This window comes from Corvus cornix, chromosome 2 (assembly GCF_000738735.6).
Source record: "Corvus cornix cornix isolate S_Up_H32 chromosome 2, ASM73873v5, whole genome shotgun sequence".
In the NCBI taxonomy this organism is placed as follows: domain Eukaryota; kingdom Metazoa; phylum Chordata; class Aves; order Passeriformes; family Corvidae; genus Corvus; species Corvus cornix.
Window position 1 is genome coordinate 12,911,835 of NC_046333.1, and position 13,757 is coordinate 12,925,591.

The 13,757-nt window shown below is 51.8% G+C and overlaps 1 protein-coding gene and 1 long non-coding RNA gene across 5 annotated transcripts in view; one reads left to right on the forward strand and one right to left on the reverse strand.

Moving 5' to 3' along the window:
* LOC104686454 overlaps window positions 1–3,699 on the reverse strand; it is an 82,913-nt gene extending 79,214 nt beyond the window's left edge. For all 4 annotated transcript variants that reach the window (XR_002044501.3, XR_002044498.3, XR_751352.4 and 1 more), the window contains exons 1-2: window positions 2,517–3,699; window positions 2,253–2,428 (exon numbers count right to left, since the gene is read on the reverse strand). This is a non-coding gene — a long non-coding RNA (uncharacterized LOC104686454). The remainder of the gene's footprint in view (window positions 1–2,252; window positions 2,429–2,516) is intronic.
* A 1,843-nt stretch (window positions 3,700–5,542) lies between these two features.
* Window positions 5,543–8,210, forward strand: FZD8 (frizzled class receptor 8). The gene is given in 2 exon segments (XM_010395021.3): window positions 5,543–6,547; window positions 6,549–8,210. Coding segments are annotated over 2 exon segments (2,004 nt in total). The 5' UTR covers window positions 5,543–5,563; the 3' UTR covers window positions 7,569–8,210.
* Window positions 8,211–13,757: the final 5,547 nt, after the last annotated feature.

The window sequence follows — 13,757 nt, forward strand, 5'->3', positions numbered from 1 at the left end:
AAAAGTAAATTCATGGTTACCTGGGTAATCAGAGGAAGACAACACTACTCACTATGTTCATACATACCTTACATACATTATGGTTAGCAATTTAACTGCATGAAATTTGTGTTATTCTCCAAATACAGTGACAGTGGATCAAGAGACTGTTTAATTCAGCACAATTTGTCTTCAAAATTCACATGATTTATCATGTGTGAAACATCACACCATGAGGTATTACAGTCTAGCACAGGTGGACTATAAATGCAGCCTGCTAAATAATGGTGGGAAAAGAAAAAAAATAAAATTAAGGAAAAAGCCCTCAAGAACACTTATTTTCCTTTATAATTGTATTTTCTTGCATTCCTTCCTGCTGCTTTGTTTCACTAATGAGAAATGAAGCAATATACAGTTGAGAGAGCCAATACTTTGCAGCCCAATCACCAACTGCACAGTGTGGGAGAACAGGGCTAAAGCCCTTCAATAGGAGTTCATCTTATATTGCCCTCATGCTAAACTGCTGTTCCCACTGACTTCTTACACTCATTCTGCTGCTCATACTCCTTCTCTAGTGAAGCCCATGCACTCAAAGCTGCCTCAGGAAGAAATTAAATCATGGTCTGCTCCTATGTCCAGCAGAAAATCCTCCAGTCACGTTCAGGGCCACAACCCGCAGCTTCACCATTGGAGCAATCCTCAGACCACAGCATTGATCAATCACTTTGACATCATCCTTTATGGCAGAGAGGCAGCAAAGTACTCTTCCAGAAGTTTCTCCCGCTCCTCTGTCACCTGCTCACTGCACTCCAGGAATAGCTATTGCAGCACATTGTATTCAGCCTATTTTCCTGTTGCCTAAAGTCTCTCTCGTATCTCACTGAACAACAGTAGCATCATGGTGCTGTGCCCATCCCTGATCAAATCTGACATGCCTGAAAAAATGTAAGCAGAACATTGTTCTTGCTTACAAAAAGTTCTCATGAATCACAATAAAGTACAGGCTGACTCAGAAGATGTATGAATACCATTTATTTATTTATATTTGTAAAAGGAAAAATATCAAACTGTAAGACAGATATACACACTGTATTCTCATATCCCTATTTCTCTCCAGGTTTCACAGCACTGGATCTGCTTTTCAGACTTGCAGAAGTACAAATCTGTTAGTTCCTTCCCATATTTGGATGTCCATCATGTTGCTCAGTTCTGGATCACATTTGGCAAGTGAGAGAAAAGGATAGACTGGAAAAAATAAACAGTTTCCCCTACTTTTAATTGGAATATTTTAGGGGAAAGCTGAACATAGTAAGATAACAACAACTCTACCTCACTCTGTTTACTAAATGGCCTGTAAAAATACTCTTTCTTTCTGCTCCTATTTATCCTGTCCTCAAAAAGTTCCACAGTTTCTAGTTTCATGGTGTTGTTCAAGGTATTGTCCATGCAAAATCCCCTATGTCTTGCAGCTAACCAGCATTTGCGTAGACAGTCTCTGCATAAAGCTCTGTGGCCTGTGATAGGAAGGAGATCAGCCTAGCCAGCCCTTCTGGGTTTAATCCATGAAATTACTGCCTTCAGTCAAGGCTTCATTCTAACAAGATTATTTGAACAATTTCCATGGACCAAGTTCTTCTTTTCAAGCATTTTTATAAAAGCACCATTCAGTGTGACCTATCCAATGCAGACAATGTCACACTAGAATTTACTGGAGAACATTTAGTGGGAATTAAAAAGCAATTTTTTTTCAATCTAATAAACTAAACATCTCTATTTTTACATAAGCAAAATAGCATGTTAAATGCAAAATTTCATGTGGTATTTTTATTTCCAGTTAAAAAAAAAAAAAAAAAAAAAGGTGCAAATTTGCTTATTTTGACCTAAAGTGCCCTGTAGTTACCATTACCTGGTTTGGTGTGATCCATATAATCCCCAAAGCAAAGCCTCAGATGCACACAAAAATTAAGCTTATGTTAGAGGGGCCAGTGACAAACCTAATTGTTTGAATAAAAGAGGTGTGAGTATCTGTGGCAACAAAGACCTGAAGTGACAAAGACTAGTCACAAAGTGACTAGATTTGACAAGTCAAATCTAAAACTCTGTAAAAAGTTACAATATCTGCAACATTCTTGCCAGCTTTATATTTTTGCATGATTTGATGACTGGACATTCGCTGTGAAATCCCTGGGAAAAAAGGTATTCTGCATTGCTATAGCAAAGTTCAGCTTTTCAGAAAAAGCAGCTGCTGAATTTTCTGGAATAAACACACAAACCGTTTTAAAGACTTGACCCTTGATTCCTTCATCACAGGACTTCTAGGGACTTCATGGAAGTCTGCAAGTATGAGGAACACACAATGGGCTCTGATTCCACAGTCTTGAGCTAACCAGGCTTCTTTTCAGCCACATAAAGGAAAGCAGCCTCCTCACAGCTGTGCTGTTTTATATACCTGAAAGACAATTTTAAAAATTATCATGGTCTTACTAGGGAATTTGGATATGCAGTCATTACTAAATTGCCATAAAGTTCCATATTACCAATTCTGTCATTACTCAACAGCTTCAAGACACACAGTATCTTTGTGCTGCATCTCTTTTTCTCACTGTAAGAAAACAAGAGCATATGAATGACAGCAAAAATGAAGCCAAATGTACTGTTGAGAAACTTGGTATTCTCTTATTTCTAGGAGAGTTATAGTGTAATTCTAAACTGCAGCATTCAGCATGTCTCCTGAGCTTCCTCGCTGAAATATAGCAATGGAAAATTTACAGCATCTGTGTTGCTTTTGGAAGCCATCACCTCACATCTGCTGTCTCCGTAGTGTAGAGTTTAACTTCAGCATAAAAAGGTACTTTGTAATAGGCAAGAGAAATCCTGACAGAGTAGTAATTTACAGACTCGCCCGGCTCTCCTGACTAGACTCACTCAGTTTTACATTCTGTAGAGATTTTTAAATAAGGTGCGCTTCAAGCAACCACCAGCTAAAGAGTCGCTTCTTAAAATGGAGCGTCGCATCCAGGACTGGAGACTTTTTAAACCTCTGCCAGTCACTGAGTCCTCTGCCAGACGTTTTCCTCACCGGGCATTGTTCGATCTCGTAACATTTTCCACAATGGTGTTAACTAAATTAGGGCTAAAATAACCACCTGCTACTTTTGGAAAAGTTCTGATTTTGATCAGAAACAGCACTGCGCGTGCAATAACAGGAGCGGTTCCACAGCCCGAGCACGCGGAGGAGCCACGGCCTCCGAGAGCTTCCCAGTCCCGTGTGACCTGGGGTGGGCGCCGGGGTCGGGAGCGGCGCTCGGTCAATTGCAAATCAACTGTGATTACACAGCGGGCGAGTTTATCGCCCCATCATCGCCCATTTCCTCCTAACGGGGTAATCCGCGCGTCCGCTCACACGGCGACAGGGCCGGCGACAAGAGCCTGTTGGCTCAGCCAACAACCCGGGGATTGTTCCTTGTTTGGCCTCACGCGTTCCATTTCCTCCAGGCGCCCCGCACCGCCCCCCGGGGCGGGCTCGCTCCCACCCCCCCCGGCCCCGCTTCTCCCGGTGTGACTCCCCGCGAATCACACGATTCCCGCCGCCGGCAGACGGGCCCCGCCGTGTTCCCGCGGTTCCAGTCATTAGGGCCGCAGCGGGAGCGCCGCGCGAGCGCCAGGCGCAACAGCGCCTCAATTAACAAACAAACGCCCCGTCCCGGGAGCGCGACAACCCCCCGGGACGGCCCCGCCGCGCTCGCAGCCCGCGCCCGCCGCCGCCGCTCCCCTTAAGGTGGTCTGGCTACGGCGGGGCCGCCAAAACACCCGCCCGCCCCTTCCCCGCGGCGGGTGGGGGAAAAGCGGGGACTCCCCTCGGGGCGGTCCCGCGGCCCCCGGGAGCGGAGGGCGGGGGGTCCCGCGACGTGGGGCGGCGGCGGCCGAGCGGGCATCGAGCCGCAGATGGCTCCTCTGCCGGCCCGGGCGGGACACGCCGCTCTGGGCGGCTGCAGGCGGCTCCTCGGCGAGTCCCCGCCGCGGCGCCGGGCTGGCGCGGGCGCTCGGCAGCCGCGGCCGTGACAGAACCGGCCTCCCGGCGCTGCTCTTGGGCTGCGGGTCAGTGGCCGGCGCGCCTAGCGCCGGCCGCGGAGCTGCGCCCGTGTCCTTGCCCGGCTGGGAGCCGAGTGTCCACCTGCGGGCCGAGTGTCCCACCGGCAGCTCGGGGTGCCGGCCGGCGTGCACACACGGCACCGCCTGAGCACTCCCCGGCGAGCGCCGTGACCCGCAGCTGTCCGCGCCTCGGGGATGCCCGTGTCACCCGTCACACGCCGCGGCCCCGGGCAGAGCATCCAGCGCTGCGTTTGCACCGCGCGTTTTTCGGAGCTCCGCGCCGGGGCCGGGGGCGCGGGCAGCCCAGGGCGGCGGGGCCGAGTGTCGGCTGCGGTGCTGCCGGGACCCCTGGCTTCACCGCGCTCCCATCCCCGTCACCAACACGTGCAAGGGGAAGGACGGCGGGGATGGGGCAGCGCGCACACCGGCACGGGTGGCGAATCCCGCGGGCATCAACGAGGTGATAGAAAACCCCTTCCGAGGGACTCCCCAGCGCTACTTAAACTGCTGCTGCGGTTGACTGTGACTCGGCTAGGAGCCCTTACAAGGGGACAAAGGTCCCCTGCGCAGCCCGGGCCGGTGCCTGACTACCGCAGCCCGCGCACCGCGGTGCAGAACCGCGCGTCTCCGCACGGGCAGGGACCGAACAAACACCGCCACGTCCCCGCAGCCGCTGCGACCCAGCAGCACCCACCACAGTCCAGCGCCGGCTCCACCTTAAGGAGCCCCGGGGCCCGTCCCCCGCCTCCCGCCCGAGTGCGGCTGATAGGCGGACGAGGGGGCGGGGGCGGGGCCTGGCGGCGGCCGCTATAAATATTCATGAGAGCGCGGCGGCCGGAGCGCCGCTGCCGGGGCCGGAGAGAGAGAAGTTGGCGGAGGCGCTGCCGCGCTCGACCCGCGGCTCAGGTGGCGCGATCGCGGCCGGGGTGCCCGGGCAGCCAGAGAGGGACCCAGCGCAGGGCGAGGACCGGCCGGCTGGCGGTCACCCGCGGAGCCGTGCGCTCGGACGGGCGGCAGAAGGAGCCGCTCCGGACGCCCCAGCTCCGGCCCCGCCGCTGCCCGCCCGCTCGGGGCGGTGGGAGCCCGGCACCGCCTGGTCCCCGGGACGCCTCAGCCTTCTTCACCGCGCCGCCCGGGGCTGACAGCGAAACTTCTCTTCCGCCGCCGCCCCGTGCCCGGCCGGCGCTGGAGCAGCGGCGAGAGGAGCGGCGCCCCCCCCTGCGAAACCGGCCCCGCGAGGAGCGATGCGACGGCGGCTGAGGGGCCTCCCGTGAGCGGACCCCCATCCTCCGGTGGCTCCCCCTCACCGGGTGCCCGCGGACGACGGAGTCCGGCGGGGGCTGCGAGACCTCTCACCTGCGACCGGCACGGAGGGACCGCCCTCCGCCCCCCGGGGGTAGCCGGGGCGGGGGGGTGCTGTGGCGCCGCGCTCCCCGCGGCTGCTGAGCGGGACGGGAGAGGAGCCGGGGCCACCGCCCGCGCGCCGCCGAGCATGGAGTGGAGTTACCTGTTGGAAATCACCTCGCTGCTCGCCGCCCTGTCCCTGCTGCAGCGCGCTGGCTGTGCCGCCGCCTCGGCCGCCGCCGCCGCGTCCTCCTCCTCGGCAAAGGAGCTGTCGTGCCAGGAGATCACCGTGCCCCTCTGCAAGGGCATCGGCTATAACTACACCTACATGCCCAACCAGTTCAACCACGACACGCAGGATGAGGCCGGGCTGGAGGTGCACCAGTTCTGGCCGCTGGTGGAGATCCAGTGCTCCAGCGACCTGCGCTTCTTCCTCTGCAGCATGTACACCCCCATCTGCCTGGAGGACTACAAGAAGCCGCTGCCGCCCTGCCGCAGCGTCTGCGAGCGGGCCAAGGCCGGCTGCGCCCCGCTCATGCGCCAGTACGGCTTCGCCTGGCCCGACAGGATGCGCTGCGACCGCCTCCCCGAGCAGGGCAGCCCGGACACGCTCTGCATGGACTACAACCGCACGGACCTCACTACGGCCGCGCCGCCGCCCGCTAAGCCCCCGCTCCGCGGCTCCAAGCCCGGCACCCCCGCCAAGGCGCCCCCCGCCGCCCCGCCGGCCGAGGCCCCGCGCAAGCCGCGGCCGCCGCAGCCCTGCGAGCCGGGCTGCCAGTGCCGGGCGCCCATGGTGTCGGTGTCCAGCGAGCGGCACCCGCTCTACAACCGCGTCAAGACGGGGCAGATCGCCAACTGCGCCCTGCCCTGCCACAACCCCTACTTCAGCCCCGACGAGCGCGCCTTCACCGCCTTCTGGATCGGGCTCTGGTCCGTGCTCTGCTTCCTCTCCACCTTCGCCACCGTCTCCACCTTCCTCATCGACATGGAGCGCTTCAAGTACCCCGAGCGCCCCATCATCTTCCTTGCCGCCTGCTACCTCTTCGTGTCCCTCGGCTACCTGGTGCGGCTGGTGGCGGGGCACGAGAAGGTGGCGTGCAGCGGCGGGGCGGGCGCGGGCGGCGCGGGGGCCGGGGGCGGCGGGGGCCGGCGGCGGCGCGGCGGCGGGGGCGGCGGCGGCGGGGGGGCGCGGCGCGGCGGGCGGCGCGGCCGAGCTGCAGCCGGAGCTGGCGGTGGCCGAGCACGTGCGGTACGAGAGCACCGGCCCGGCGCTGTGCACCGTGGTCTTCCTCCTCGTCTACTTCTTCGGCATGGCCAGCTCCATCTGGTGGGTCATCCTCTCCCTCACCTGGTTCCTGGCCGCCGGCATGAAGTGGGGCAACGAGGCCATCGCCGGCTACGCACAGTATTTCCACCTGGCCGCCTGGCTGCTCCCCAGTGTCAAGTCCATTGCTGTGCTGGCACTCAGTTCTGTGGATGGGGACCCCGTGGCTGGCATCTGCTACGTGGGCAACCAGAGCCTGGAGAACTTACGGGGCTTCGTGCTGGCACCGCTGCTCATCTATTTGGCCATCGGCTCCATGTTCCTGCTCGCTGGCTTCGTCTCGCTCTTCCGTATCCGCAGTGTCATCAAGCAGCAGGGTGGCCCCACCAAGACCCACAAACTGGAGAAGCTGATGATACGCCTGGGACTCTTCACTGTGCTCTACACTGTGCCAGCTGCCAGCGTGGTTGCCTGCCTCTTCTACGAGCAGCACAACCGGCCACGCTGGGAGGCCACGCACAATTGCCCCTGCCTGCGTGACCAGCAGCCTGACCAGGCTCGCCGCCCTGACTATGCTGTCTTCATGCTCAAGTACTTCATGTGCCTGGTAGTGGGCATCACCTCTGGTGTCTGGGTCTGGTCTGGCAAGACCCTCGAGTCCTGGAGGGCCCTCTGCACTCGCTGCTGCTGGGCCAGCAAAGGTGCTGCTGTGGCTGGGACCACAGGGGCAGCAGCAGGTGGACAGGCAGCAATCACTGCAGCAGGAGGACTTGGGGCCGGAGGTGGTGGCTCCCTCTACAGTGATGTCAGCACTGGCCTGACGTGGAGATCAGGCACCGCCAGCTCTGTCTCCTATCCCAAGCAGATGCCCCTGTCTCAAGTGTGAGGAGGGGGAAAGAGGCCAAAGGTTATGGAATGAGGGACACTGGCCTGCCTAAAATGCCCCCTCACTGTTTGGTGCCATTAATGAACCCCTAATGGTCCTTATTAGCCACAGCTTGTATAGAACAATGCAGCTGGCAGAGGCCCCAGGCTCCAGCCCCCTCCTCCTTCCCCTCCATTCATATGCAGGGAGCATGTACTTCAAGGAGCCAGCTTATTATTTTGCTGGCAGAGGAGGATAGAGGCTCACCCATGTCTTGCAGAGGGCAAGGCACAGCGGCTTCTGAGTCACTCTGGACTAACAGCAGCTCTTTACTCATGGGAGGGAGGGTCTTCCTCCCCCCCGTCCTGAGGTGGGAGTCTGCCGGGGAGTGCAGGTTTTTGGGATGTTGATGACCAGGCAAATGCCTTACAATATAGACTGAATCAAAACATGTCTTAATTATACACCCCAGCTAAATACGGGTTTCCTACATTAAAGGATGTATTTATATAATTATTTGTTACCTTGTACAGATGTGTAAAATATGTATATATCCAAAGCTATACAGTCTGTAAATTTTTTTGTATAAAAGTTTAGAGACTACCCCTGTAAGAGCAAATATGAGTATTCTATTTTGTCAATAAAATGACTTTTGGTAAATGACTTTTTCAAGCTTTTCCCCTACTCCTGCCCTGGTTATTCCAGCTGCTGTATCTTTAGGTAGTTCCATAAACTATGAACTACATTCATCCTCCAGTCATTACCTATTAAAGAAGTGAGCTATGTAGACCCAAGAAAATAAGTCATTCAACAAGTTCTGAAAAAGTGTTTGCCAAAACTGGAAGGTGCCTTACCATACTTCTTTCTTTTTTTGAAAGATGACAGTGTCTTTAAACTGAGCCTTTACAAAAGAGTCATCTCCCATGGCATGTTAAGTATCCTTTTAAAACGGGTGTTATTTTAGGAATGTGCACACCCGCCTCTCATATCTGTTGTCTACACCTCTGTAAGCACCTGCCTTTCCTGGGATGCATACTGAAGTGTAAAAGGTTAATGTTTTAAATTCAAAGACCATGTACTATGGTGGAACAGTGAGTTGAGATTTGTTAGATCAATCTCTTCTTAACAGATTAAACTAACATCTTAACTTTTGTATATCAAATATGGTCCTTTTTCGAGAGAAAAGGTATTGTTCTTCTGTCAGGAGTAAGCTAATTTATTTGAGCAGAAGGCTGTTGAATTAACAGAAGAATGCTTTGGCAATTGTTGAACTTTTTACCTGTCTGCCCAGTGGCTCAGAACATCATTCCTTTAAGAGGAGCTAAATGAATAGGGTTAATCTGTAGGGAACTTGGTTTCTTTTGAGTTTGGGAAAACTTTGATCTTTTCTCTTCACCAAACGTGATGTATAGTCTGAAGTTTCTTTCCCTGCTGCCTGGTTCCTCTTGTTGCAGACCAATTGGCCACCATGGAGCCTTAAAGTTCTTCAATTAAAGGGACATGGGACTTTTTTTTTTTTTATTTTAAGAGGAAGACTTGTAACAGTTAGTGAACACCAGAGGGAAAAGGGAGAACAGCCTTTTAAACAGCTTTTCCCTGCATTGTTAGCCAGACTGCAGGCAGCAAGGCATGGCTTGGAGCATTATAGAAAAGAGCTATGAATGCCCTACAGGTGGTCTGCTCACATAATCTCCCCAATTTAAAACATTTTCCTTTACAGGACAATTGCATTACAAAACTCCCTTCTCTTTTGGTCCTAATTGAACCAAAGAACAACTACAAGATTTTCTTTAAAAACTGAGTGTCCAAAAAAATTTTAAAATCCATTAACTACATTCTAATCTGTTTTCTAAAATGAGAGCACTCAGAACACCAGGAGCAAAAACTGCATTAGACATTACTCCAGATATTTTTACATCTTCTGCTTATATTCTGTCAAATTAGCAATCATTTAAAAGCAATTGGTTAGGTTGTGTGCTAGCAGTGAAAAGATAGCCCCAGGTCCCTTATTAACCTGCCAATCATGATAAGAGATGGGCAGCTACCCTACTAATGACACAGATATCAGTCATGATTTGTGGGAAAAACCTTGTTTCATTGAGCACTGACTTGATTATCGGTGTCCCTTTCAAAGATATCCTAACTTAATAGACTCCACTTCTACAAAGTTACCAGGAGCATGAAGAGGAGTAATTTAAAATGCTCCTAACTCCTTGATGGGAAAAATAATTTTAATTTCTTAAATGCAAAGGAAATTCCACTGGGGTTTATGCATGGTACCTATTTATGCACCAACTGACCAGCATCAGAATATTGGCATAACTGTAAGTTGAAAAGGCCATACTATTTTCCTATATTGCTGGAAATATTTTTTTCAAGGTTGTTGAAACATTTAAATCAATGTGACACTTTCCCCTGCTGTCAGGTCTTCCTGCTGGGGAAGCCCCCTGTAGCACAATCAGTTCTGCAGATAAAAATCTGAGTGCCTTCCCCTCCAGTGGGGTCTAGCAAGGAAGACAGAGGAGGTACAGTCACAACTCTTCTTTGAGAATTTGTTTAGATAGGTCTCTCGCAGGCAGCTGGTACAGGTTGCTCGTGTTGAGATAAAAGCATTTCTAGTAAAAGAAACAAGTAGCTCTATGGCTTAACCTCATCTGGAATGAGCCAAGAGATGCTACAGGTGAACTTACTCAGAAAAGGACTCTCAGAGCTAGCCAGGTAAACAAGATGCCTGCTTTGGAAGTGACTGAGTAATAATGCAAAGGTTAAACAGGTAATGAGGCAAAACTAAAATCACTAGAAACACAAACCTGGGAAAATGGAGCTAAAGAAGCTAACACAGAAGTGCAGATTTTTGTCAATCAGCATAAAATTTGTAGATAGGTAAAAACATTTAGAAACACCAAGGCATTTAGATATACAAGAAATAAATATCCACAGTTACAACGAACTTCACATTATTAGGATGCCATTTAACAGACTTTAAGGTTAAATTTGCTGTGAAGATCCAAAAAGTATTGGTGAGGTGGAAATGGAAATGACTTGTTAATTTTCATGATCTGATGACAAACTGCCTTCTCCATAAATTTGCCAGAGAGCTACTGACAATAGCCAAAGGAAACTCATGGGCCAAGCCCTTTACTCCAGAGCAGGACTGCCCTCAGCATCCCTGCTGGCATAGGCTCATCCACGGGCAGGGACAGCACCCACACACACTGGCTCCAGAGAGATAAGGGAAAGCTTTGCTGCCACTGATGTGACCAATAACAGCATTTGGGGAGCTGGATAATGGCAACTGAGAGCCTCCCATAGAAAGGCCAAACTGCTCTGTTCAGGCGAGTGACCAAGTTAGCAGAATCATGGTTGGGGTTTTTTTTCTTCTCTAATAAGCAAGATACATTTAGAGCACTCTTTTTTTTTTTTTTTTTTCCCCCAGGACCCCTCCTTGCTTTACATGGTCCTGCTTCAGAAAGGAAATCTTACAGATCTTTCTTCTCCTGCTGCAATAACTGAAAAACCCTGCAGCCTCCCAGAGAGCTGGCCTAGCTTCTGGTGGGCCTCATAAACAGAGGCAGAGCAGGGCAGGTGTGCTGCAGAGCCTCAGGAGGGACACAACACATTCCCTGGGCCCTGCTTCTCAGTCCCTGGGAGCTAGATGGAAGTGTACTCCAAAGTTTTCCCTGTGCAGGAGAAGCTTCCCTGAAGCTTTGATAATCAGTCATTTTGGTTGGGAAGGGGCTTCAAGAAAGGGAGGAATTAGGACATTCTCATATATTGTAATAATATTAATGTGGCCAGGCTCTCTGGGAGGGCTATGAAGGGTAAGACTGGCACACAAAGAGTCTTTTCTCCTTTCTTACACAATATTTAAAGTATTGGAGTGTTCACCCATTAAACAGTTCTTCAAATGTCCTAAAAGGTGTCCCAGGTGGGAAAGCTGGAGGCGGGGTGCCTCCGTGCACACACTACCCACAGCATTCTTCACCCCAGCTTCAGAGCCTGGGCTTTTTCCAGGTTCCCTCAGGGGGACACATCTCTAGGCACCTGAGGGTGGCTTGTAGAAGAAATCAGTAACAGTTTTTCACAAGAGGAAACTGGGAGACAAGTACTGGGAGACAAGACAGAATGCCCAAATTTAAAAAGGAATCATTAGCTGAGAAAGAGCTTGGGAGAATCCCAGGTCTATTTTGAAATATGAAAATTCAATACAAGACCACTTCTTGATCCCAGTGACTGTGCTCAACACACTTATGTCACAAGTACTACATGCCTGCATAGGAAGGTAACCTTCTTAACCAATAAAGACATGGGATAGACAGGCCATCTAATGTAAGGCAAAACTAGCAATAATGAACACTGAAAAATGACAAAAGATGCTCCTGGAGTGAAAACTCACCTGCAGTCAAGATCATGCTGGAGGAAAGCTCAGTGTGGACCAGTCAAACCAGCTTGTGGAATCACAGCCAGTCTCCAAAGTGCCTGTTCCAACCTGCCTGTAGCATGCCCTGCTCCTGCACCCCATTCCAGAGCCACATGGCCTGTGTTTCTCCAGGCGCACAATTCCACTCCCACACACCATGGTCAATGCAGCTTCTGGCCCAGCAGGGAAGTGAGTGAGGAGCAAATCTCTCTCCGTCACCCATCCTGGCCATGTGCCCTCTCTTTTTGTCCTGCATACCATATCTGGATGGTATGGAAAAGATAGCACATATCTCCCTAGAATTAAAGAGTCTGGGCAGCAAAGGTCACCCTGAAAACAATAGGATGAGACTAAGAAGAATAAAGAGATCTGAGGATGCCAATCCAAAGAAGAAACATTAAACAGGGCAGGCTCCCAGCATGTGGTTGTGATGAGTTCTAGGCAGCCCTTAAGAGAACTCAATCAGAAATCTTCAGACAGCTCTGTTTATTTAAGCTTTTATAAATGCCCATTGTTACTGTGATCAGGTATATGAATTTCACTGGTTCAGCAGAAAGGATCACACATCATAAATGCTATGGTGGTATGGAAATAACTAGTGTCTGGTATTAAAATGTGGAGCAATAATCTGAGGTGACTAAGGATAGTCAAATCACCTCAGAAACTAGTACCTAAGGTCAAATGCTGAACCAAGCTTTTTGAAGGCTGAGATAACACTTCTTCACTCTTATCTGTGATCTCAAACCACTTACATTCACTTGTGAATTAATAGTCAAATTTCTTCTTGTCAGGCAGAAATTGCAGTAATAATACCCAGGTTAATGAAGCCTAAATGCAAGTCTAGGGGAAGAACCTGGATTTCCTGACTCTGCTCTGTGTTCTCAGTACAGCTCCATTTTTTGAGCACTTTTTCACACCTGTGCCGTCCCCACCAGTGTCCCCGCAGCAGTCCCCAAAGGCCACAGCCCCATGCCCGGAGTTTGCCAGGCACACACCAAATCTGCCGCGTCAGGCTGCCCGAGCCAGATCGGGCCGTGGATGCTGCAGGGCTGAGGCGAAATCGGCTTGCACAAGACTGGAGGAAAACTACGCATTCCTCCCATTCCCTAAGGCGGACGGGTATGGAAAAGAAGGTTTACAGCAATTCTGGAGCTGCACCGGGCAAGGAACCCGGCAGGCGGAGGGGCTGCGGCGGGAGCGGCTGTGCGGGCACAGCGGAGGCGCGGCGGGAGCGGGATGCGGGAGGGGCCGGCGGCCTCAGCGCTCGCCATCCCGCAGTGCCCTCCGCTGGGGACACCGGGAATTCCAGCGCCAGCCCCTTCCACGGCCCCCAGCTCCTGCTGTCGCGGAGTTCCCGCTTGCCACCCTTTCCGCAGCTTCTCCTCTCCGCGGAGCGTGGCGGGGCCAGGGAGGGGCGATGCCAGCCCCCGCTCCCTGCGCTGACCCTGCACAGGCCACTGCTGTCACCCTCTGGGCAGGGGTCACCATCGCTGCAACAAGCAGAGTCGAATACAGAACTAAGGTGTTCGTTTTTTAAAATCCAGCTTTCCAAGAAGATAGAAATTTAGTCAGAAGAATGTGGCCACATTCCTGTGGATGCCTAATATATTATAAAGGAGAAAGCTAGGCTATTTCTTTTGGACACTATCTGACTTTTTTAATATGTTACATAAAAAAGTGGCTCTCATCCCATCACTTTTGCCTTATATGTGACTTGTTAGATGCTTTCAGGTATGCTTTAAATACATTACTTAGATGTTCTTTCCTCCAAACTTCTGTCATGGATAATA